Here is a 27,319-nt window from a genome sequence, read left to right as displayed (position 1 = left end):
CAAAATAAAATCCAGCATCCTTACACGGCCTAGGAACCTGCAAGACCAGGCACCCAGCTATTTCCCTGAGCTCACCTCCTACCTCATTCTCGAATGCCAACACCACCACTAGCGCACTCCAACCATACATGCCTCCTTGCTATTCTTTCAACAATCAAGCACACTCTCACGCAGGGCCTTTACACTTCCTGCTCCCTCTGCCTTGAACATTCTTTCTCTCACCTCACCTGTAGAGAGCACATAAAGTCATCTTAATTTTTCAAAAATGCAAATAAATACTCACCATGAAGAGCAATTTTTTTACTGTAAACTTGACCTCCTTTGTAGTTTTCAAGGGGAAAGATCAAACCTTTGTTTCTCTTTACGTTGATTAAAGGTTCTATTGCAATAAGAAGAATTAAATCTTTCTCTGCTTTCTTTGACTCTGGGTCATCCTGCCTCTAAGAAAAGTATATCCCACGATTAATTACTTCAGTGTCATGTTAATAAAATAAAAACAAAGTAACTATTTTGCATATATTACCTGGAGAAAATCAATAAGCTGCCCAGCTGCAGATTCAAATAAACTCCATTCCTCATAAGTAAAAGCTAGTTTTATAAATTTCACGGCAGCATCCACAGAAATAACATTTTTCTTCCTTATAATAAGTTCCAGAAGAGAAGATTTTGGAAAATCAAGCATGCCATCTGCACTGGTATTTGACACTAGAAAAGGAAAGAGAGAGGTTTGGATGTCATTTGTGCAAAGAAATATTTACTAAATATTAAATGTCAGACACTGCCAGGCTAGGTAAACAACGGAAAAGACACAAACACAACCCCTACCTTCACAGAGCTCGCACGCAGGTGGGGGCAACAAGGAATCTTAGGGGGCAAATACCTTGGTGCTGTGTGGACAAGTAAGAAAGGCATCGGACAGAGGTTTGGAGTAGGAGGTTGATCAGGGAAGGCCACCCCAGAGGGAGGAACATGGAGTCTCAAAAAGAGAGGATTAGCAAGAGTTGACTAGTGAAACAGACAGCTAGGTATTACAGACAGGGAGCTCGGAAAAGAGATCTCAAATAGGGATATAGCTTTAGAGTCATCATTACATATCCACAGTGAATGGGCAACAGACGGCTGCCTAGGACAGAGCAGCAAGGAACCCCAACCAGTAAGAGAAGGGCCGCGGGAGCAAAGGCTGCAAGGGAGAGCGTTTAAAGAGGAAGGAGTAGTCAACAGCAACAAATACTACAGAGAGCAAAGGGAAGAAAAACACTGACTTTCAAATTGAACAAGAAGGAGGTCGTCCCTGACACTCTCTGTCCATGACAGAAGACCGCCAAGTACAAGCAGGAAGGAAAGAATTTGGGACAGTGAAAACAGACAACTCCTTCAATAAATCTGACTCTAACAAGAGGAAGAAATACAGGGGAGGAAGCTGGATAGGGATGACGGGCAGTTTGCAGAGATTAGGCCCAAAGACCTAAAGAGGAGGAGAAGGAACATTCCTTCCACTTTACTGACAGACAGTGGATGAAGGTAAATTTTCAGGTGTGGGTGAAGGAAGTCAAGGGAATTCTCCTCTGAGATCTCGTACCTTCCTTGTGAGGAAAAGATGAGCCCAAATTGCAGCACGGAGGCTCCCTGCCCTCAGATGGGTGCACACATGCACACACACACGTACATCCTAAGCTCACTTAGATGATCATCATGATGTTACAAACGATTTTATGAAAATTTTAAAATATAGATAAAATCAAAGTACTATTTACCAAACAGAAGTTTTTTTTTAAATGAAAAGAAATTCTAAATCATTTTATATCTATGGAAGAAATGTAATCCATAGTTAAAAACATTTCCACAAAGAGAATTCCAGGTCCAAATGCCTTCACCAGCAAATTCAAACATTTGAGAAGAAATAACACAAATCTGACACAAACTCCTCCAGATAACAGAAAAAGAGGGCAGAACTCTCAACTCTTATTATGAGGCCAACATGACCTTGAGGGCAAAACCCAAAAAGGATATTATAAGAAAGGAAATCTCTCTCATGAACAGAGAAGCAGAAATATTAAACATTAGCAAGAAAATCAAGCAATATATCAAAAGGATATTCCTCACTGCCAGATTAAGTTTATTCCAAAAATATGGAGTAATTAAAAATTAGATAAGCAATCAATGTAATGTATCACATTAATAGAAATAAAAGACAAATCCATTCGATTAACTCAATATATCTCAATAAACCCATAAAAAGGTTTTGATAAAATTCAACAACTATTCAGGATTAAAAACAAACAAAACTCTTAGCAAACCAAGAATAAAAGAAACTTCATTAATCTCAAACAGGGTATCTAAAAATATCTTTCAGCAAATATCAAAATTAATGATAAAATACTGAAAGCTTTCCATCTGAGATCATAAATGAGACAAGGATATCTGCTATCACCACTTCCATCCCATGTTTTACTGGAGAGCCTAACCAGGGCAAAATAAGTCAAGAAATGCAAGAAAGAAGAAATTAAAAGGTTAAGAATTGGAAAGAAACATAATTGTCATTATTCACAGATAATATGATTGTATACATAAAAAATCCAAAAGAAAATCTACTAATACATTATCTGAATTATCCACTGAGTCTAGCAAGGTTGCTGAATTCAAGATCAATAAAAATCGGTATCAGTTTCTTAGGTATGGACTACCGTGCTAAAATTTTTGTTATTCATGTTCTACCATAAAATATTATTTTAACAACATATTTACTTATTAAAAGTTCTTTCCCTGCTATAAACAGTTCTGAGACAACATCACGAACTTCTACTTCATCTGTAACAACAGGTCCAGTTTGTAGTGTTCGCCGATTTGAGTCAGAGAGAGCCTCCAAGACAGCCAGAAACCGGGATGCAGTGCTATCAAACATCTCATCCAACAACCGTTCTGTGACAGTACGTGGCCACGGCAACTGGAATAAAAAAATATATATACAGCTCACTTTTTTAAAGTTCCGCAATGTTTGATAGTATAAGACGAAGACAAGTAAGGTGTGCTTCATTAATGCTAAAAGAGAGAGTGGTTGGTCTGTTGATGAGAGATGGCTGCTTTTATGGTTTTCATTTTTTGAGGTGTCACTCCAGACTTTATTAAAGTTTATGTCATGCTGCCACTACATCAAAAACGCTGCCATCTCTTTATATGTTTGTGTTTCCAAAGCAGCCTAAAAAGGCTGTTTATTAATAAATGGCAGCATCAGTCTCTATATGGTTTGTGGTACCTCCATGACAGCCTTTAGGAACTGATACTCAAACTCTGGTTGCCTCAAAATCTCTCAAGAGCTCTTTTTAGATTCACAGACCAAATCTCCAGAGATTCAGTGAGTCTGGGTGGGACATTTTCAGTAAACACTGGAGGAAATTCTAATGCAGAAGGTCCCCAAACCCAAATTTGAAACACTATTTTATAGTATAAATAACAGGTCTTATGGTAGCTAACTGTAAAGAAGAGTTGACCAGCTGTATACAAGTAAGCCAGAGCCAGTTAGAGCCGCGTGCGAATCCCTAGCCACTGTATTTTCTGTCGGCCCAGAATGATTTCACCCCAAGCAGATGGCCTGCCTCCACACTTTAGTCTTCTCTCTGACAAATGACCTGTTCTCTGTACTTAGATTACCAGGAAACAAGAAAGGTAGCTCTAGCTGGCTTTTCCAGAATCCATGTCCAGTTAGGGGATATCCATATTTCCCACAATTTCCTTGCTCCATTCCTCTTCCTGGGGCAAAGTCAGAAAGACGGAAAAGCAAAAGCAGGGATAAAGCTGCTTTGGACTATTTTTCCCCAAACAAAAACTTCCCTGCTTATTAGCTTCTATGTGCTTTCAACCCTTAGGTTAACTGATACGTTCAAAACCTCAGTGAAGCTTAAGCTTCATGCCCTGCCCTCTCTTGCTTTACAAACAGATGTCAGGGTTTCTTCTAAGATGTTTGCTATGGGTTAAAACAGAGCTTTAAAAAATTATATTTAAACAGCATAATAAACTTTCTAATAATTAGAAGTATTCAAAATGAAACGGTAAAACTCAAATAAATTACAGTGAAATTGTTTTTTTAAATATCCTAGAAAAACTAGCAAAAAGTGAACTAGAGCTATAGATTTATCAGAGCTATAGATGAATAACAAGCAAAAGATTTTAAAATATAAATATTTAAAAGACCAACAAAAAATATTTAAAGCTAACGCAATTTTAAAAACACTGGATTGGGGGGTTTCCCTGGTGGCGCAGTGGTTGAGAGTCCACCTGCTGATGCAGGGGACACGGGTTCGTGCCCCAGTCCGGGAAGATCCCACATGCCGCGGAGTGGCTGGGCCCGTGAGCCATGGCCGCTGAGCCTGCGTGTCCGGAGCCTACGCATCCAGAGCCTGTGCTCCGCAACGGGAGAGGCCACAACAGTGAGAGGCCCGCGTACCGCAAAAAAATAAATTAAAAAAAATTTAAAAAAAAACACAAACACTGGATTGGGGCTTCCCTGGTGGCACAGTGGTTGAAAGTCCACCTGCCGATGCAGGGGACACGGGTTCGTGCCCCAGTCCGGGAGGATCCCACATGCCGCGGAGCGGCTGGGCCCGTGAGCCATGGCCGCTGAGCCTGCGCGTCCGGAGCCTGTGCTCCGCAATGGGAGAGGCCACAGCAGTGAGAGGCCCGCGTACCGCAAAAAAAAAAAAAAAAAAAGGGTTTGTAACATTATTCAAATTCTATACCTTGAATTTTACCCATAGGAAATAAAAGAAAGAAAAAATAATATACCTGAAGGTGTTGATTACAGCAATATTTATAACAGCAAAGAATGGGAAAACTAAAATACTAGTAATAAAAAGTATTAGACAAATCCTGGTACATGTACTGCATAGGGTATACTAAACCATCTTTTAAATTGTCAAGATGGATGAGAAGCTGAATGATATAACGCATGCAGCCAGTTCCAACCCTAAACACCGTGGCTTCCATGACATCGGTGCCATAAGATGTATTATGTTAATTCCCCAACATAATACATCCACCCCATTCAAGCTCAGTTTCTCACTGTCTCACTGTCCACCAAACGTCGTTGCTTACTTTTGCTTCCAAGCTATGTTCATGCTCTTGTCCTTTACTTAGAATGCTTTCCCCCCTTCTCCCTGTCTAATCAAATCCCGCTTGTTATTCCAAAGCCATTCAAAAAAGAACTTCAGGGCTTCCCTGGTGGCACAGTGGTTAGGAACCTGCCTGCCAACGCAGGGGACGTGAGTTTGAGCCCTGGCCCGGGAAGATCCCACATGCTGCAGAGCAGCTAAGCCCGTGCACCACAACTACTGAGCCTGCGCTCTGGAGCCCACGAGCCACAACTACTGAGCCCGTGCACCACAACTACTGAGGCCTGCACGCCTGGAGCCCGTGCTCCGCAACAAGAGAAGCCACTGCAGTGAGAAGCCCGCGCACTGCAATGAAGAGTAGCCCCTGCTCGCCACAGCTAGAGAAAGCCCGCGTGCAGCAATGAAGACCCAACACAGCCAAAAATAAATGAAAGAAAGAAAGAATGAACTTCGACTTCATCTTTTCTATGTGCCACCACTCTTGAACCACAGTAGGCCTTCGATACATGGCTACTGAATGAATGAATGAAAAATAAATAGTAATAGTTCATACAACTGAGAACCTACCACATGCCAGGAACATTCTAAGGGCTTTACATGTAACTCATTTAATCACCACCATTATTTCCTTCTTAATTCTTATCACAAGCTATAATTTACTTATTTATGTATTATGTAATTTCTCCACTAGAAGGTAACCTCTATGTATCTTGTTCACAGAGGAGGTACTTTAAAAATATTTATTGAATGAATCACTAAATGGTCAATCATTAGAAGTCTGAATTAGCAGTCCTATAAAACAACCCTTTGAAAGTCAAAATGATTCACTGTGAGTTAACAACTGTCCTATGAACTCAGAAATTTTCTGTAAAATAGATTTAATGCACACTGAAATACTTTCTTTTGTAGAAACAGTAAAACGATTTCATAAATTTAAAGCAGAACATTCTGCAAAATATGCCTCCTGCTCTCTAACAAACACTACAGCATTACTACTTAACAATACCAGATGCAGGCTATTCAACAGCTCATCCAAGGAATTATCTATAATTTGGCAAGCTACCACCCCCACCTATTACACACCACTGGTCAGTAAGGGATATGATTTAAAAGGAGGTACGAACTACATGCCTGGGATCAGTACTCAATTTATCTCAGAGACACTAAGTAGCAATAGAAAGCTACCATGTCCAAATAATATTTGTATTTAAATATGATTTATTTAAAAGAAAAAAGAAAAAAGGGCTTCCCTGGTGGCACCGATGCAGGGGACACGGGTTCGTGCCCCGGTCTGGGAAGATCCCACATACCGCGGAGCTGCTGGGCCCGTGAGCCATGGCCACTGAGCCTGCGCGTACGGAGCCTGTGCTCCGCAACGGGAAAGGCCACAACAGTGAGAGGCCCGCGTACCGCAAAAAAAAAAAAAAAAAAGAGAATTCCTCTCAAATATTATAAGAAGAAATGAGGAAAGAGATTGGCAGTCACTGGAGTAGTTAGAATACACTGAGCTAGAGACCTGGGTTCTGGTTCCAGTGCTGCCAGCAGCTGGCTTAAATACTCTGGGCTTTATTTTCCCCGTCTGTAATAGAAAAGGATGGAACCAAATGATTTCTAAACTTCCTTCCAGGTTCTGAGATTCTACTACTCTTCTGTCAGAAAGTGCTCATCTTCTTCCCCCTCACTTTCATTTTCAGTCCCAAAGAAGCTCATAAAAGAGAGTTCACAACTGTCTAGAATGGTCAGGGAACACTTCAAAGAAATACAGAGCTGGGATTTAAGGAACACTGAGGCTCAGAATGGCCAGGGGGAAGACAGTGGGAGAAGGAGAAAGGCAGAAGGGAGAAAGGGCAGGGGATCCCACAGGCGTATCTGTGTCCCACTCCTCTCCCTGGGAGCCCTTAGTGCTGTTGGCCAAACACACCTGTGGCCAAGAGGGGCCATGTGAGGAGTTCTGACCATGTTAGAAAGGAGGCTGCTGTCACTTCCATGCTGAGCATCACTGCCTGTGTGAGGTCCTCCAGAGCCCTCTTAGGTGCCCTCTGGCAGAACGACCCGGCAATTTTCCAAATGAGGACTGCTCCTCAACCTGGCCCTGAGCATCGGTCGTGAGCAGAGCTCCTGATAACTATAATAATGTTTGACTCCACTGGGAAATAAATTGCTTTAAGCCACTGAGACATGTGGGTTGTTTGCTGCTCCAGTATAACCTACACCCTAAACACTCCCAGAAGCTGATAAGAAAAGGTGCCTCCACCTCTTCTCCATCCTCAATGCCTTTGAAGCTGACACCAAGTGGTCAAAGGCCTCTGCAGCACCACTCAGAAGCCTGTGCATTTGAACCTTTCCCAGGCTCTTCAGCTTCTTGGCCTTTAATGTTACAAAACTGGGATTGTGCGAAGGTACGGAAGCTTTGAGAAAGGGATGAAGCAAGGCCGTGTCCAAATTGGGAAGGCATTCTTCTATTTGCCACTGGTGCAGGGATTAGGGGGCAGGATTTAATACTTAGTGTCTAGGCTTAAAAGACAGAGAGGTATAACACAAACGCACCGCAAAAAGAGTCTAAAACAGAGAAGACGTTCTGAGACTTACAGTTTGTGCTTCCCTTAGGTTAACTCTTATCTTTGGTCTAAAGAAACTTTTGTTTATTCTTCTAGGTTCGAATACTCCCCTTTTGAAGATCATGACTGCCATCTGCCTCAAAAAGAAGAATTATATATGAAGTAACAGTGGGATGTACTTCTCAACTACTAATATTAAGTACTTAATCATTTGTAGAGTACAGTAAATTTCTTTTATTTCATGAAATTTTTATACCTTTATCGTGGCCTCTCTATAATATCCTCTGGATTCTTCCTGTGATTGTGAGGAACTCATTAATTCCAGTTGCCTTAACTCATCAATTTTAGCCAAAGCACGCCGAGCAAATGCCTACATGCAATTAAAATAAATTTAATTCATAATAAGTTAGAGTATAGTGATTAAAAATGTATCAAGACAGTATGTTTTATTCTCCCAGACATTTGATTTAATTGGTGAATTAAACTCTAGGCTGATGCTGATTCTTTAGAACATGATAGCTGTCCTGTCAATCATTTCCGAGAAGCACCACTAATTTCTGTAAATCTAAAGTTAATAAAATGTCGGATATACTAACTTTATGAATTAATTCAAAAAGTAAGGAAAGTCAAATTCTGGGCTAAACAGCAGCTTCATATAGATGATCACTTCTCTGGCATTGTACGCACGTATGCACACAAGCGCACGCACGCACACACACACACACACACCCCTCCTCAGTGCTCTTCTCAAATTCTAACCTTTCTACCAAAACAAGCTGTATTATCTATTCAATTGTTCACACTGTCCACTAAATTGTGAGGTCCTTAAAGGGTCTTATTCATTTTTGGATTTCCAGTACCCAACATATAGCAAGTATTTATTAATATATGAGGAAAGGAAGTGGGGAAGCTTATTTAATCAGTTCACCATTATTATAATTCTTCAGCAATAACAGCAAAACAAGTTCAATTCATGCAATTTATTTTACTAGTTCTTTGAAGTACTTTATTTATAATTTATGATTTTTCATGAAGATGCTTCTAGAACACAATAGTAACATAAAGGGTTACATTTTCCAATAAGAAAAAATTCCAATAGGAGTCAAATGGTCAAAACAATGCAAACAGTTCGATCCCTAATAAATTTAATAGCTATAGAAACATGCCACCACTAGTACACTAAAACTAACTATGCATATATGGTGAGTAGTTTCTAGAATGTATCCTAGGCTAGAAAAAGTATCCCACAAGGGCTGTATTAAGCTGTTCTGCTGAAATCCAACCCACCCTGTACTCACCAAGCTATGCACACTGGTGCAGGGACAGGTTTGCCCAAAGGAAAGGGTGCCTGTTTCTAATTCTCACCAAGATCCCATCCACTGACAAGCCAAGTACCGCATACCATAATGAGAGTACCTGTTTTCATCTGCACAGAGGTGTGGCAAAGACCAATAGAAGCCCCAACCAGTTAAGTTATAGTTCAAATATTCAATCAAAAATATATATAGGAAAAGAGGAAAAATAAGAAATAGAGTATACTAAATAAATGGTGGTAGGAAGCAGAGAAACGCAAGACAAATGGATGGTAGGTGGCATGGAACACAGTAACTAAACAGGGAAAGAAAGTAGCTTGCATACAAGAATACAATAAGGAAGGGAAGATATCAGAGATCTGATTCAGAAAAGGAGTAAAGACGGTAGAAGTGAATAGAGAATAAAGGGGGAAACAGGAAGTGAAGCGAGAGACCAACAGAATGGAGAAGTCAAGCAAATTTCTGCAAATAAAGCCTGGGACTTTTGTCTTTGCTTCACTGCAATTCTTTGGGTTTTGTTTGTTTGCTTGTTTGTTTTCTTGCCACTCATCTAAAGAAAAAAATGCTGAATATGTAGTATTTTTAAATATTGGCATCCTCAGAGTTAAAAAGTAGCGTACCTCTCCGTGAATACCAGCCTGGCAGTCATAGTAGCAATGGCAGACAGCGGTGTAAAGAGTAGCTCTCCATGTCAAGTACCTGATGGACAGAAGTGGGACCGAGGATTCCATACATACACTGGCCCACAGGAGATATTCCAAGGCCTGAGACAGGAAAAGGGCACAATAGAATGTCTTTTCATTTTAAGCTAATAATGCCGATTTTCATTTAATATTATCAAATTATGAGTGGTGAGCCCAAGTTGCTGACTACTTAAACTAAAAATACCACAAATAATGAGTCAATTAAAAAAACAAGCATTTAAAAGTAAAAGAATTATTTCAAGAACTCAAAATCTCAAGTTAGCCATTTTAGAATGTCTTCCTTCTTAGCTCCTAAAATCCTATGAACTCAGCTTATTTTTATTAACATTTATCAAGTGTCAACAGTAGTCTAGGAGCTAATTCCAATAATGCAATTGTTATTAGCTGGCCTCAAACCAATGTATTATTCTGAAAATAAACTGGCATGCATAACAGAGTAGGGAAAAAAAGAAAAGGCTTACAATCCGGGGCCTGTGATACTTAGTAGAAATGGTCCAGGATTAGAATCAAAAAGACCTGGGCTTCAGTTCCAATTTTAATACCTAGTATCTGTGTCATTCTACTTCTCCAGACCTCAATTTTCTCATTTATAAAATGGATATTTTAGCACATCACTGCAGTACTGTTATGGGAAGGAGACAATGTACATGACACACTAGGATGATTTTGACTCAATGTAAGCTGCTTATAAACAATGCCTATTACCAGTGTAATATTCCGAAGGTACAAACTGAAACAAAATTTTGGGGAAGGGTCACCATTGTTATTGGCCCATCTGTTGGAATATATTTAAGAGCCTCTTGTGCTATTCTATCTACAGTTAAAGAACTTTTCCCCACAATCCCAGTGATAATCCTTTTTGGACATATTTTTCCCATAAAGCCCTGGGAAACACTATTTGAAACTGGGAAACACTATTTGATGATATGTATTCTGCAGTTAACTTTATCAATATTTTCTTTTCTTTGAAAATATTCTAGGGACTTCCCTGGTGGCACAGTGGTTAAGAATCCGCCTGCCAATGCAGGGGACACAGGTTTGATCCCTGGTCTGGGAAGATCCCACATGCTGCAGAGCAACTAAGCCCATGTGCCATAACTACTGAGCCTGCACCCTAGAGCCCACGAGCCACAACTACTGAGCCCACATGCTGCAACTACTGAAGCCTATGCACCTATGCTCCACAACGAGAGAAACCACCACAAATGAGAAGCCCGTGCACCGCAACAAAGAGTAGCTCCCGCTTGCCACAACTAGAGAAAGCCTGCGTGCAGCAACAAAGACCTAACGCAGCCAAAAGAAAAATTATTCTAAAACTTCAAAGGGTAGCCAGGACATGTAAGCAACTTAAATGTCCATCAACAGAGGAATGGATAAAGAAGATGTGGTACATATATACAACAGAATATTAGTCAGCCATAAAAAAGAACAAAATAATGCCATTTGCTGCAACATGGATGGACCTAGAGATTGTCATGCTGAGTGAAGTAAGTCAGACACAGAAAGACAAATATCATATGATACAGCTTATCTGTGGAACCTTTAAAAAAAGGGGTACAAATGAACTTATTTACAAAACAGAAGTCGAGTCATGAATGTAGAAAACAAAATCATGGTCAACAGTGGATAAGGGGGAGGGATAAATTGGGAGACTGGGATTGACACATACACACTACTATTTATAAAATAGATAACTAATAAGAACTTGCTGTATAGCCTACTCAATACTCTGTAATGGCCTATATGGGAAAAGAATCTAAAAAAAAAAGAGTGGATATATGTATATGTGTAACTTTTTCACTTTGCTGTATATCTGAAACTAGCACAACATAGTAAATCAACTATACTCCAATAAAAATTTTTTAAAAATAAAATTTCAAACGGTAAATGGACTGTATTGCCCTTCACTTGATTGAATATTAGAAGAAATTTGGTCTCTGCTCCACATATTGCTATTAGAACTATTACTGGGATGGAAATAAGAATCTATGAGCAAAGTATCTCAGAATATCAAATTCTAAATTCTATCCATGGAAATATCAGCCTTAACAAAGCAGTCTCCCAGGACTATTGGGATACTTCCTCACTTGTCTCCTTATCTTCTTAAATACCCGCTTCCTTATGCATCTTCCTTAATCCACCAGAGTTATCCTTCTAAAATGCAAACTGAGTTGTGTCACTCTTGTGCTTTAAACATTCAATGGTTCCCTATTGTCTATATAACAAAGTTCAAACCCTTTATAGGGCATTTTTTTTTTACCATCTTTATTGGAGTATAATTGCTGTACAATGGTGTGTGTTTCTGCTGTATAACAAAGTGAATCAGCTATACATACACATATATCCCCATATCTCCTCCCTCTTGCGTCTCCCTGCCATCCTCCCTATCCCACCCCGCTAGGTGGTCACAAAGCACCGAGCTGATCTCCCTGTGCTATGCAGTTGCTTCCTCTATAGGGCATTTATACACCCTTCACAACCTAGTCCCTGCCTTCCCCCGCCCCACCCCCATTATTCTTGACCTTGCATAGTATACTTAAAGCTGGTCCAAAATACTTTCCATGCCACAAAACATCTTAATGGTCCAAATATGCATCTCTGCTCACTCTGTTCTCTCCTTCCCCATAAGACTGAGCTGAAACTCTACCTCCACTATTAGCAGTGTACTTGCACAGTTAAACTCCACAAGCCTCAGGTTCTTCATCTGCAAAATAGGTATACCAGTAACTTTTATAGGATTGTTTTCATTAATACATGCTAAGTGCTTAGAACACAGTAAACACATACTAAGTGTTAGCTTTGCTAATGACAATGAAGACAAAAGGAGGAGGAAGGGGGAGCATGGGGAAGACAGAGGAACAGGAGGAGGAATAGGGGGAGGGAGAGCAGGGGAAAGAGAACTAACTGTTGAAGAGGACTCTGCTAACATCCCTCAAGAGAAATGACCTTTGCTTCAATTCTGCCTCTCCTGTAACTGTGCTGTATGTATATACATGTGTATCTATACACTGTATATAATTTACATAGATTCTTACATACACATATATATGTCACATCCAATTGCATTGATATGCTCCTGTGTGTGATTCCAAAACCTTACTCTGATCTCTTCAAAAATAACAACAGTGCCTTTTTTGTTATTATATCCCCAGCACCTAGAACAGTGCCAGGTACCTAGCAGATATTCCCAAGTGCTATTCAATGATTTCACTGAACAACCCTAAAGTCAGCAGAAACAACCAAGGGAGAGTTAACAAGTAGTCTAGATTCTCAAGAAAATAATGATAATAAGTTTGCACAACAGAAAAAAGCTCCTCTTCCAATAACAAATTCAGACTTCGATAACTGAGGAAATAATTAAGGAAAAATAAGTCTATAGTAGTCAAACCCAATGTGAAAAGACAAATCATCAAAAAGGTCCAGGAGCTTCCCATGTATAAAGCAAATCCATCAGACTGACAAAGCATTTAACAGTAAGAACAGATGAAACACTGGTAACATTCAGACCCTATTACCATCTTTGGAGCCCTCAAAGACAATGTGTATAACATGTGTGCAAGCAGCTCAGCGCACATCTAAAAGAAAAAAGAAGCCTGAGGGAGCGAGGGGAAGACGGCGGAAGAGTAAGACGCGGAGATCACCTTCCTCCCCACAGATACACCAGAAATACAGCTACACGTGGAACAACTCCTACAGAACACCTGCTGAACGCTGGCAGAAGTCCTCAGACCTCCCAAGAGGCAAGAAACTCCCCCACGTACCCGGGTAGGGCAAAAGAAAAAAGAATAAACAGAGACAAAAGAATAGGGAAAGGACCTGCACCAGTGGGAGGGAGCTGTGAAGGAGGAAAGGTTTCCACACACTAGGAAGCCACTTCGTGGGCGGAGACTGCGGGTGGAGGAGGGGGAAAGCTTCAGAGCCACGGAGGAGAGCGCAGCAACAGGGGTGTGGAGGGCAAAGCGGAGAGATTCCCGTAGAGGATCGGTGCCGACCAGCACTCACCAGGCCGAGAGGCTTGTCTGCTCACCTGCCGGGGCGGGCGGGGCTGGGAGCTAAGGCTCGGGCTTCGGAGGTCAGACCCCAGGGAGAGGACTGGGGTTGGCGGTGTCAACACAGCCTGAAGGGGGCTAGTGCGCCACGGCTAGCCGGGAGGGAGTCCGGGAAAGAGTCTGGAGCTGCCCAAGAGACAAGAGACTTTTTCTTCCCTCTTTATTTCCTGGTGCGCGAGGAGAGGGGATTAAGAGCGCCGCTTAAAGGAGCTGCAGAGACAGGCGCGAGCCGCGACTATCAGCGCGGACCCCAGAGACGGGCATGAGATGCTAAGGCTGCTGCTGCCGCCACCAAGAAGCCTGTGTGTGAGCACAGGTCACTCTCCACTCCTCCCCTCCCGGGAGCCTGCGCAGCCCACCACTGCCAGGGTCTGAGGACCCAGGGACAACTTCCCCGGGAGAACGCACAGCGCGCCTCAGGCTGGTGCAACGTCACACCGGCCTCTGCCGCCGCAGGCACGCCCCGCACTCCGCACCCCTCCCTCCCCGCGGCCTGAGTGAGCCGGAGCCCCCGAATCGGCGGCTCCTTTAACCCCGTCCTGAGCGAAGAACAGACGCCCTCAGGCGACCTACACGCAGAGGCGGGGCCAAATCCAAAGGGCGACCTACACGCAGAGGCGGGGCCAAATCCAAAGCTGAGCCCCGGGAGCTGTGCAAACAAAGAAGAGAAAGGGAAATCTCTCCCAGCAGCCTCAGAAGCAGCGGATTAAAGCTCCACAATCAACTCGATGTGCCCTACATCTGTGGAATACATGAATAGACAACGAATCATCCCAAATTAAGGAGGTGGACTTTGAGAGCAAGATTTATTATTTTTTCCCCTTTTTGTGAGTGTGTATGTGTATGCTTCTGTGAGAGATTTTGTCTGTATAGCTTTGCTTTCACCATTTGTCCTAGGGGTCTATCCGTCCGTTTTTCGATTTAAAAAAAAATTTTTTTTTCTTAATAAGTATTTTTTATTTTAATAACTTTATTTTATTTTATCTTCTTCCTTCCTTCCTTCCTTCCTGCCTTCCTTTCTTTCCTTCCTTCCTTCTACTTTTTCTCCCTTTTATTCTAAGCCGTGTGGATGAAAGGCTTTTGGTGCTGCAGCCAGGAGTCAGTGCTGTGCCTCTGAGGTGGGAGAGCCAACTTCAGGACACTGGTCCACAAGAGACCTCCCAGCTCCACATAATATCAAACGGCAAAAATCTCCCAGAGATCTCCATCTCAACACCAGCACCCAGCTTCAGTCAACGACCAGCAAGCTACAGTGCTGGTCACCCTATGCCAAACAACTAGCAAGACAGGAACACAACCCCACCCATTAGCAGAGAGGCTGCCTAAAATCATAATAAGTCCACAGACACCCGAAAACACACCACCAGACGTGGACCTGCCCACCAGAAAGACAAGATCCAGCCTCATCCACCAGAACACAGGCACTAGTCCCCTCCACCAGGAAGCCTACACAACCCACTGAACCAACTTTAGCCACTGGGGACAGACACCAAAAACAACGGGAACTACGAACCTGCAGCCTGCAAAAAGGAGACCCCAAACACAGTAAGATAAGCAAAATGAGAAGACAGAAAAACACACAGCAGATGAAGGAGCAAGATAAAAACCCACCAGACCTAACAAATGAAGAGGAAATAGGCAGTCTACCTGAAAAAGAATTCAGAATAATGACAGTAAAGATGATCCAAAATCTTGTAAATAGAATAGAGAAAATGCAAGAAACATTTAATAAGGATCTAGAAGAACTAAAGATGAAACAAGCAACGATGAACAACACAATAAATGAAATTAAAAATACTCTAGATGGGATCAATAGCAGAATAACTGAGGCAGAAGAACGGATAAGTGACCTGGAAGATAAAATAGTGGAAATAACTACTGCAGAGCAGAATAAAGAAAAAGAATGAAATGAACTGAGGACAGTCTCAGAGACCTCTGGGACAACATTAAATGCACCAACATTCGAACTTTAGGGGTTCCAGAAGAAGAAGAGAAAAAGAAAGGGACTGAGAAAATATGTGAAAAGATTACAGTTGAAAACTTCCCTAATATGGGAAAGGAAACAGTAAATCAAGTCCAGGAAGCACAGAGAGTCCCATACAGGATAAATCCAAGGAGACACACCAAGACACATATTAATCAAACTGTCAAAAATTAAATAAAAAGAAAACATATTAAAAGCAGCAAGGGAAAAACAACAAATAACACACAAGGGAATCCCCATAAGGTTAACAGCTGATCTTTCAGCAGAAACTCTGCAAGCCAGAAGAGACTGGCAGGACATATTTAAAGGGATGAAGGAGAGAAACCTACAACCAAGATTACTCTACCCAGCAAGGATCTCATTCAGATTTGATGGAGAAATTAAAACCTTTACAGACAAGCAAAAGCTGAGAGAGTTCAGCACCACCAAACGAGCTTTACAACAAATGCTAAAAGAACTTCTCTAGGCAAGAAACACAAGAGAAGGAAAAGACCTACAATAACAAACCCAAAACAAGAAAATGGGAATAGGAACATACATATCAATAATTACCTTAAATGTAAATGGATTAAACGCTCCCACCAAAAGACACAGAATGGCTGAATGGATACAAAAACAAGACCCATATATATGCTGTCTACAAGAGACCCACTTCAGACCTAGAGACACATACAGACTGAAAGTAAGGGGATGGAAAAAGACATTCCATGCAAATGGAAACCAAAAGAGTAGCAATTCTCATATCAGACAAAATAGACTTTAAAATAAAGACTATTAGAAGAGACAAAGAAGGACACTACATAATGATCAAGGGATCGATCCAAGAAGAAGATATAACAATTGTAAATATTTATGCACCCAACATAGGAGCACCTCAATACATCAGGCAAATGCTAACAGCCATAAAAGGGGAGATCGACAGTAACTCAATCATAGTAGGGGACTTTAACACCCCACTTTCACCAATGGACAGATCATCCAAAATGAAAATAAATAAGGAAACAAAAGCTTTAAATGATACATTAAACAAGATGGACTTAATTGATATTTATAGGACATTCCACCCAAAAACAACACATTTTTCTCAAGTGTTCATGGAACATTCTCCAGGAGAGATCATATCTTGGGTCACAAATCAAGCCTTGGTAAATTTAAGAACATTGAAATTGTATCAAGTATCTTTTCCGACCTAAACGCTATGAGACTAGATATCAATTACAGGAAAAGATCCGTAAAAAATACAAACACATGGAGGCTAAACAATACACTACTTAATAACAGAGTGATCACTGAAGAAATCAAAGAGGAAATCAAAAAATACCTAGAAACAAATGACAATGAAGACACAACGACCCAAAACCTATGGGATGCAGCAAAAGCAGTTCTAAGAGGGAAGTTTATACCAATACAATCCTAACTTAAGAAACAGGAAACATCTCGAATAAACAACCTAACCTTGCACCTAAAGCAATTAGAGAAAGAAGAACAAAAAAAACCCAAAGTTAACAGAAGGAAAGAAATCATAAAGATCAGATCAGAAATAAGTGAAAAAGAAATGAATGAAACGATAGCAAAGATCAATAAAACTAAAAGCTGGTTCTTTGAGAAGATAAACAAAATTGATAAACCATTAGCCAGACTCATCAAGAAGAAAAGGGAGAAGACTCAAATCAATAGAATTAGAAATGAAAAAGGAGAAGTAACAACTGACACTGCAGAAATACAAAGGATCATGAGAGATTACTACAAGCAACTCTATGCCAATAAAATGGACAACCTGGAAGAAATGGACAAATTCTTAGAAATGCACAACCTGCCAAAACTGAATCAGGAAGAAATAGAAAATATGAACAGACCAATCACAAGCACTGAAATTGAAAATGTGATTTAAAATCTTCCAACAAACAAAAGCCCAGGACCAGATGGCTTCACAGGCGAATTCTATCAAACATTTAGAGAAGAGCTAACACCTATCCTTCTCAAACTCTTCCAAAATATAGCAGAGGGAGGAACACTCCCAAACTCATTCTACAAGGCCACCATCACCCTGATACCAAAATCAGACAAGGATGTCACAAAGAAAGAAAACTACAGGCCAATATCACTGATGAACATAGATGCAAAAATCCTCAACAAAAATACTAGCAAACAGAATCCAACAGCACATTAAAAGGATCATACACCATGATCAAGTGGGGTTTATTCCAGGAATACAGGATTCTTCAATATACGCAAATCAATCAATGTGATACACCATGTTAACAAATTGAAGGAGAAAAACTACATGATCATCTCAATAGATGCAGAGAAAGCTTTCAACAAAATTCAACACCCATTTATGATAAAAAACCTTGCAGAAAGTAGGCATAGAGGGAACTTTCCTCAACATAATAAAGGCCATATATGACAAACCCACAGCCAACATTGTCCTCAATGGTGAAAAACTGAAACCATTTCCACTAAGATCAGGAACAAGACAAGGTTGCCCACTCTCACCACTCTTATTCAACACAGTTTTGGAAGTTTTAGCCACAGCAATCAGAGAAGAAAAGGAAATAAAAGGAATCCAAATCGGAAAAGAAGAAGTAAAGCTGTCACTGTTTGCAGATGACATGATACAATACATAGGGAATCCTAAAGATGCTACCAGAAAACTACTAGAACTAATCAATGAATTTGGTAAAGCAGCCGGATACAAAATTAATGCACAGAAATCTCTGGCATTCCTATACACTAATGATGAAAAATCTGAAAGTGAAATCGAGAAAACACTCCCATTTACCATTGCAACAAAAAGAATAAAATATCTAGGAATAAACCTACCTAAGGAGACAAAAGACCTGTATGCAGAAAATTATAAGACACTGATGAAAGAAATTAGAGATGATACAAATAGATGGAGAGATATACCATGTTCTTGGATTGGAAGAATCAACATTATGAAAATGACTCTACTACCCAAAGCAATCTACAGATTCAATGCAATCCCTATCAAACTACCACTGGCATTTTTCACAGAATTAGAACAAAAAATTTCACAATTTCTATGGAAACACAAAAGACCCCGAATAGCCAAAGCAATCTTGAGAAAGAAAAACGGAGCTGGAGGAATCAGGCTCCCTGACTTCAGACTATACTAAAAAGCTACAGTAATCAAGACAGTAAGGTACTGGCACAAAAACAGAAATATAGATCAATGGAACAGGATCGAAAGCCCAGAGATAAACCCACACACATATGGTCACCTTATCTTTGATAAAGGAGGCAGGAATGTATAGTGGAGAAAGGACAGCTTCTTCAATAAGTGGTGCTGGGAAAACTGGACAGGGACATGTAAAAGTATGAGATTAGAACACTCCTTAACACCATAGACAAAAATAAGCTCAAAATGGATTAAAGACCTAAATGTAAGGCCAGAAACTATCAAACTCTTAGAGGAAAACATAGGCAGAACACTCTATGACATAAATCACAGCAAGATCCTTTTTGACCCACCTCCTGGAGAAATGGAAATAAAAACAAAAACAAACAAATGGGACCTAATGAAACTTCAAAGCTTTTGCACAGCAAAGGAAACCATAAACAAGACCAAAAGACAACCCTCAGAATGGGAGAAAATATTTGCAAATGAAGCAACTGACAAAGGATTAATCTCCAAAATTTATAAGCAGCTCATGCAGCTCAATAACAAAAAAACAAACAGCCCAATCCAAAAATGGGCAGAAGACCTAAATAGACGTTTCTCCAAAGAAGATATACAGATTGCCAACAAACACATGAAAGAATGTTCAACATCATTAATCATTAGATAAATGCAAATCAAAACTACAATGAGATATCATCTCACACCGGTCAGAATGGCCATCATCAAAAAATCTAGAAACAATAAATGCTGGAGAGGGTGTGGGGAAAAGGGAACACTCTGCACTGCTGGTGGGAATGTGAATTGGTACAGCCACTATGGAGAACAGTATGGAGGTTCCTTAAAAAACTAAAAATACAACTACCATATGACCCAGCAATCCTACTACTGGGCATATACCCTGAGAAAACCATAATTCAAAAAGAGTCATGTACCAAAATGTTCATTGCAGCTCTATTTACAATAGCCAGGAGATGGAAAAAATCTAAGTGTCCATAATCGGATGAATGGATAAAGAAGATGTGGCACATATATACAATGGAATATTACTCGGCCATAAAAAGAAATGAAATTGAGTTATTTGTAGTGAGGTGGATGGACCTGTAGTGAGGTGGATGGAGTCTGTCATACAGAGTGAAGTAAGTCAGAAAGAGAAAGACAAATACCGTATGCTAACACATATATATGGAATATAAGAAAAAAAATCATGAAGAACCTAGGGGTAAGATGGGAATAAGGACACAGACCTACTAGAGAATGGACTTGAGTGTATGGGGAGGGGGAAGGGTAAGCTGTGACAAAGTGAGAGAGTGGCATGGACATATATACACTACCAAACGTAAAATAGATAGCTAGTGGGAAGCAGCTGCATAGCACAGGGAGGTCAGCTCGGTGTTTTGTGACCACCTGGATGGGTGGGATAGGGAGGGTGGGAGGGAGGGAGACGCAACAGGGAGGAGATATGGGAACATATGTATATGTATAAATGATTCACTTTGTTATAAAGCAGAAACTAACACACCATTGTAAAGCAATTATACTCCAATAAAGATGTAAAAAAAAAAAGAAGAAGAAGCCTGAAAAGCCAGAATTCTCCACTGTCTGGTCAATTTTGAGTCCAGACGGGGGCTGTTGGAAGCAGAGCGGGGTTTGACACAGACTTGTAATATCCTTTGCTATCCGCTGGGAATATAAGCTCATCCCACTAGAATGCAAGTTCACCTTAGGAAAGGGCCCTGTCTGTCTTGTTCACCACTGTATCCCCAGCCCCCAGAATTTTATCTGGTGTTTAGTAAACATGCAACAAATCTTTGCTGACTGACTGACTGGCCTTCATTGAAAAGTTTCAGTTCATGATGCTAAACATGGACCTACTTCAGGTAATCACAGGATCAAAGGGTTGAGAATCTATCTAATTCCATCCCCTCCCCAACATCACCAGCACCACCACCTGATGTCCCACACCTTCCCCACCCATGACTTCCCACCTCCAGTAACAAGGAACATGCCCTGTGGCATAAGAAGACAATTCTAAACATGAACTTCTTTAATCTGAAATGCAATCCACCTTGATACATCTCCGGTACATTCATCCTAGTTATGCCTTCTGGAACAGCACAAGACCACTCAAAACTCAACTTGCAAATCACCGCCTTCCATGAATCTGAAAGCACCTATGCAGCCTGCCCTCTCCCCCAGCTCTCTCTCCAGGATAAAGATCCCCAAGCACTTCTTTACCTCCCAGGACTGCACTTCCCTTTCCCATCATTGTTGGTCTTCCACGGCTTTGCTCCAGGTTGCCGAAGTCCCTTTAAAGTGTGTAACTAGACCATAGTGAAAGGAAACTCCCCCTCCCTGGTTCTGGACACTATATCTCTACTAAGTTGGCCTGGGGTCGCTTTATTGCTGTTTTCGTTGCTGCTGCTGTCATTGTTTGCTGATTTTGCCACACAACTGATATGGAATTAACAGTCATCAAAACTCTTGAGTTCCTCGTATCTGCTGCACAGAAATCTTATTGTGGATTTTTACATTCAGGTTGTTGTATTTGGGGGGAGGTGGAATTAAACCATATATAAATTCCCCCCCCCCTTTATATCCACGTCTTTCCAAAGCTCTCAGGATTCCTGGTATTAGAAATTTCACATTCCAAAGTAAAAATAGCATCCGTGAACAGCTGTTCACATGATGTTTGGGTTTGGCCTCAGACTTAGCATCAAGACCCTAAATCACAGATTTTAGTGCCAGAAGGGACCTTAAAAGTAACCTAATCTGACTCCAAGAGACTAAACTGCTTGTAAGTGACAGAGGTGGGGCTGAAATTCAGGTCTCTGGATTCCCAAGTGCAGCAGGATTCTTCCCACTACACAGGGAAACTATGACAAAAAGGAGAAAAGCCGTCATTCCACTTAGGGCTCTAAGAAACCATCATTCAGGTTTTAAAGAGGAAATGCCATTACAAAAAAAAAAAACCCTCTTAATTTGTAGCATTTTTTCTTGCCCCTGAAAGAATTATTTCTATTAATAAAAAATTGACGATTTCAGGAGGACTACTGTCTTCATTAAAAAAAATAAAAGCAAAAAAAAAAAATAAAAGCAACTCTGAAAAACCATATTATAGGAGCCTAGCAAAAGCATGGTTCAGGTGTCAAGTAGGAAAAACACACACACAATTAATCAGCTGAGCCACAGGATGGCACTGCAGCGTCATTTATATCAACTCATACCCTTTGAGGGAAAACACTGAGAAGCATTTCAAAGTCTGGACTTGAAGTTTATGTAACGGTATGTGGACTGATCTGACAACCACTGTTCAAGCCACACACTTTACCAAACTATTTCAGTTTGGTAAATAGGGAAAACAGAAATCAACATTTTCTTAGAATGAATAGATTCTACTGAATTCTTTAATGTTTGCTGAGTACTATACTACAGTTGTAAATGCCTCAGAAGAAACTACAGCTTTTACCATAAAGGAAAGCAAACTGTCTTATGTCTTTAGGGAAAGAAGCTTAGAGAACTGCCCTCCCTCCATTCACCAAGCTTATGCTGGTGACCTGCCTCAGCACAAAAGTGCTTCCCATTTGGGGAAAAGCCCTGGCCAGTCTTGGTCTTCAGGATGCCTTCAGTCATGTCAGAAAATATTTCAGCATTGTATCAGGAGCTCCCACACAACTCCTCCATTTGCAGAGATGAACCAAAATAGGGTGGGTCATGGGATATGCCGACAGATACGCCTTATTCTAATGGTGTTGAGAGGCAGTACAGGGTGGCATTGGCTCTAGCCTTCGCTACATCTCTAACTAGATGTGTGACCTTGAGCGAATTAACCTTTCTAAGCCTCAGCTTCCTTGTCTATAAGATAAAGGTAATGATGGCACCTTCTCAAAGTGCTGGTGTGAGGATTAAATGAGATAATATGTGAAAGTGCTTAGAAGCATACCTTAGAGACGATAAGCATTCATTCAACAAAGCACAGTGATGGTGGTGGTGTCCACCTCATAAGACTATTATGGCATTATTGTGTATGCAAAGCCCTTCACACAGTACCTAACACAGAGTAGGGATTCAATAATAATAACAAATGGTAATCATAATTCCCAGCTCCTATAGGAATAGGACTTTAGATTGCTCTGGGGTAACACCAAGAAAAGCCTAAGGATTCCAATTCTGTTTCTCCTTCTGTCTCTTGCTATAACAGACTTGAACTCTAAAGTAGCTACAGAATCAGGAGGATTCAGACGTGGCTGGACTGCCAAGGGCTTGTCCCCATTAAATGGACCCATCGAGTCCATTTACAGTCTCAGCTCAGGAATCAACTTGTCAGCTGAGGGTCTGTGAATTTCAGGGTGAAAATTAATTTCCTTGAAACTTATTATACTGAACAAACTGAAAGAATTTCATCCTGATCTGAAAGTGCCAACTGTACAGCCACCCACCACCCCCAAATTCTTGCATTCCTCACTCCCCCACTCACATCCCACAAGATTGGGACATAGAACGATCCTCCTTCAGGCCTTCCTTATTTTGTCAGAGAGAAACTCAAGTTATATGAGGGGGAAAGAAGATGTCTTACAAAGGGTATAAATAAGAAATTATTTTAAGATGACTATCATGTTAAATTAAAATTCTCTCAGCATTAACAAGTACAAACACTAACAGTTAAATGTTGGCACAGACATCTCTGCCCTTCAAACTTTTGCCAGACAAATGCTATAAGCAGACCAAACTACGATGGCTCCACGAAGCAGTATTTGTTGCTACAGCAAGTGCAACAGGAGATTGCAAATTCTTTTTAGGAAATCATCTGGAACTGGATAGAGAATCGTTGGAATAGTCTGTAGGCCAAATTTACATTATACATGGGACAGTCTCCCCTCGTTTTAATTCACACTCAAAAAGCTGGTAGAGAGTTTGTTCAAGTCACTGTCAGTAATAGAGCTTTTAAATGCAAGGAACAAAACAGAACACCCAATTAATGTTATCCATTAAGCATGCAAATATCTTTGCTTCTATCTATTTTTTAAACATTGTCAACTTTTAAGATACTTGGCTGTGTTTTGAGGAAATAAGGAAAAAATATCTGTCCCGAGCGTTAGAATATTCAGAGCAAGGTTTTGCATGCAATAGAGAAGACTAAAGTAGTAGTGTGGCAAATGCCAGAAAGAACTCAAGCATGGTCTCCAGGAGAGTATATTTTCCCTTCTTGGCCTACATTCCAATGACTGGACAGTGAACACAGGGAATAAATATGTCTCCTGCAGACAGAAGTGCTACCAACATGGTAAGGAAGTCAACAGAAGTGTCAGCCACTTCCTCGAGCTAAAACTAAGCAGTAAGTACTGGTCAGTGAGAATCTTACTGTAAAACAAAGTCAGCTCATAACTGGGACATAGTTTAGGAGTTTGTTCACCCAACTAGTATCTGGACCATAAGTACAGTCCAGCTCTTCAAGCAAAATGCAGTCCAAGCTCCATAACAAGACATAAACAGGCTAACCATAGTTTATCATCCCAACCAGCACATTTTTAAAAGTGAAAGTAGGCACTATTAATTCTTACTCCAGGACAACAGGCATAAAACAGGACTGTCTTGGCCAAGCTAGAATGGATGGCCACCCTCCCTAGAGATATAGGTATCAGATGTATGTTCAGTAACATGTTGACAAGTTATGACTAATTTGAGAGACTGAAGGACACTGGAGAAATACCTATCAATTTTAGAAATTCTTTCTTCTCATGAATACTTTATTGTCTACATTTTTACATGATCAAATTAAAGGAAAACTAAAAATAGTAAACCTATGTAAATTCACTAAATTTTGTGATATAATTCACAAATTTTCTTTGTTTAGTATGCAATGCTAACAAAAGTCTTAAGAAAGCCAGGAATTACAGGGGAAGATATTTTGTCAGTAAATTCCATACCTTAGAAGAGTGACCTATGATCATCAGTTTTCTGCAAATGGTGTAAATGTAAATGGTACCTAGATGGAGAAAAAGATTAACATGTTTTACAGTCAAATGATGAAATTTTACATTCCGATTTCTGCAGTTTAAGTTGGTAGCTCCCAAAACAAGTGATTTTCTCATGAGAAAATCTGATATTGGCCAGAGAGTTATAATCATTATAAACGTTTTTGTAACTTGTAGCCCAATTATTGAAAGAACTAATATGACCATATTTTTTTTTTTTTTTTTTTTTTTGCTGTACACGGGCCTCTCACTGCTGTGGCCTCTCCCGTTGCGGAGCACAGGCTCCGGATGCACAGGCTCAGCGGCCATGGCTCACGGGCCCAGCCGCTCCGTGGCATGTGGGATCTTCCCGGACCGGGGCACGAACCCGTGTCCCCTGCATCGGCAGGCGGACTCTCAACCACTGCGCCACCAGGGAAGCCCCATGACCATATTTTAAATATGTTGACACAGGAATCTTTTAGTCTCTTTTTTTTTTTTTTTTTGCGGTACGCGGGCCTCTCACCGTTGTGGCCTCTCCTGTTGCAGAGCACAGGCTCCAGACGTGCAGGCTCAGCGGCCATGGCTCACGGGCCTAGCCACTCCACGGCATGTGGGATCTTCCCGGACCAGGGCACGAACCCATGTCCCCTGCATTGGCAGGCAGACTCTCAACCACTGCGTCACCAGGGAAGCCCCTCTTTTAGTCTCATTTTAAAGGCAGTTTAAGTTTTGAAATATATTGAACAAAAGAGTATTTTAGTAGCATAATTTATGTACTTTGTGGTTTTATTAATTCACATAAAATGTTATGGGTTCCCATGGTTTCCTCACAGTTGAAAAACTGAAGATTTATCTCCAAATAAGACTAGAATACACATTTAATCAGATGGCACACAATACCCAAGAAGGAAACTCATAATTTAAAACTCATAATGCATAATAGGTTGTATTATATTCATTCACTGTCTCATATAATATTTACCCCATTATTCAGGTACGTCCCATTAGAACTCTAATGAAAAACGCCATTTCCAGCTCCTATTTAAGATCATTCAAGTATGATTTTGTTTTAAAATCAAGCCACTAATTAAATGAGGATAGAAGACTCATTCTATGGCAGCATTTGGAGGACGAGTGGGGAATGACATCACCATATATCCTTCTGTATACAAAGGACATTATTGAGCTATAAACATAACCCAAAAAACAGTATAATACCATGCTTTAAAAAGGCGTGTAATTATAATGACAAGCAATCTAAATATTTTTTATAAAATACCTCATCTAAAATTCATAACCACCAAAATTCAACAATTCCAAATCCTATGTTCACGTTTAAACTTTAAAAGCTTCTGAGAAAACAGCATCTGCTCCAAAACACACATCCCTTGATTAAAATACATCTGCAAGCATAATAAACATTACACAAATCAGTGACCAAAAAGTACTGAATAGAATCTTAAACACTTAAAGTACCATAAAGTTCACAGAGAATACAAGTCTCCCACATTCTTAGTGTGCCTGCTCCCATGACAGAGTTGTTTATCTCATGTAAGATCCACTGGGGGAAAAAACCACTCAGCTAGTAAGAGCCCAAGCTCCGCATTCTCATCTCGACTTGGCTTTGCTGACCCAACTGTGTAACTGCGTTTTTAGGGAAAAAAAAAAAAAAAGTCACCAAGTAAGGATATGCATAGGAACACATGACTCTCCACAAAACATGTGATTCAGGTATAAGCCAGAAGCCCAAACATTCAGCAGTGGGAGCTGCGGGATTTCAGAAAGCCCCAGGAGATCGCCCTCAAGAATAACAAGGGCCCTCTGTATTTCAAAGATGTGCCTTTAACCTTTGCAGCCCTAGTGCATCCTGACTATAACGGAATCCTTCTCTGATGGTTCAGGATCTTGGCATGGCTCACAGATTCCATGGCAGGAGCCCGATGGAGAGAGTACATGGTACAAAACGGAGCACAGACTAAATCTTTACGTTCTCAGGCTATCTTTGGGAGTTGGCTTGATTTTTAACCAAATCCCTAATACAGAGTTTATTGCCTTGTCATGTGACTCCTTTTCATCTAAGACAGCCACCACCAAAATAATCTTGACTATTTGAGGGTTCAAATGAGTTGGGTTCAGGTTAGTTGAGATGTCAGATGTTATCCAACATTCATTTACCCAGTTAGATTTTGTGAAAGAACGAAGACTGGTTAAATATCTTAAAAACAAGGGTATGTGTGTATAATAGTCAATTAAAAGAGTGTTAACGTCTAACTGGAAAGCTCAAATGTATTTTGAGAAATTGACTGCAGGTCAATTTATTTTCTCATAACTTAAATTCCAAAGTTTTAAAACTACAAACTCTTTGCACTTGTTAATCTCCCAGTTGGAATGCCCTTCCCCCAAACACCCAGATGTCTCAGTCAGGTGTTTACTCCAACGGCATCTCATCTCAGGTGAGGCCTACCCTGACCATTCCACTTAAAACTGCAGCCCGGGACTTCCCTGGT

General features: G+C 40.5%; 1 protein-coding gene across 1 annotated transcript in view; it reads right to left on the bottom strand.

Moving 5' to 3' along the window:
* CFAP54 (cilia and flagella associated protein 54) overlaps nt 1–27,319 on the bottom strand; it is a gene marked incomplete at both ends in the record, with an annotated part of 308,135 nt that overhangs the window by 255,850 nt on the left and 24,966 nt on the right. Inside the window, 7 exons of the mRNA XM_079714797.1 lie at nt 284–440; nt 524–705; nt 2,746–2,944; nt 7,695–7,796; nt 7,920–8,033; nt 9,597–9,740; nt 24,783–24,841. Of these exons, the coding sequence (XP_079570923.1) occupies nt 284–440; nt 524–705; nt 2,746–2,944; nt 7,695–7,796; nt 7,920–8,033; nt 9,597–9,740; nt 24,783–24,841 (957 nt within the window). The remainder of the gene's footprint in view (nt 1–283; nt 441–523; nt 706–2,745; nt 2,945–7,694; nt 7,797–7,919; nt 8,034–9,596; nt 9,741–24,782; nt 24,842–27,319) is intronic.

The sequence above is a fragment of the Hyperoodon ampullatus genome (genome assembly GCF_949752795.1).
Source record: "Hyperoodon ampullatus genome assembly, chromosome: 11".
Classification (NCBI taxonomy): domain Eukaryota; kingdom Metazoa; phylum Chordata; class Mammalia; order Artiodactyla; family Ziphiidae; genus Hyperoodon; species Hyperoodon ampullatus.
Note: the sequence above shows the minus strand (reverse complement) of the source record. Positions and strands in the feature narration are given on the sequence as shown.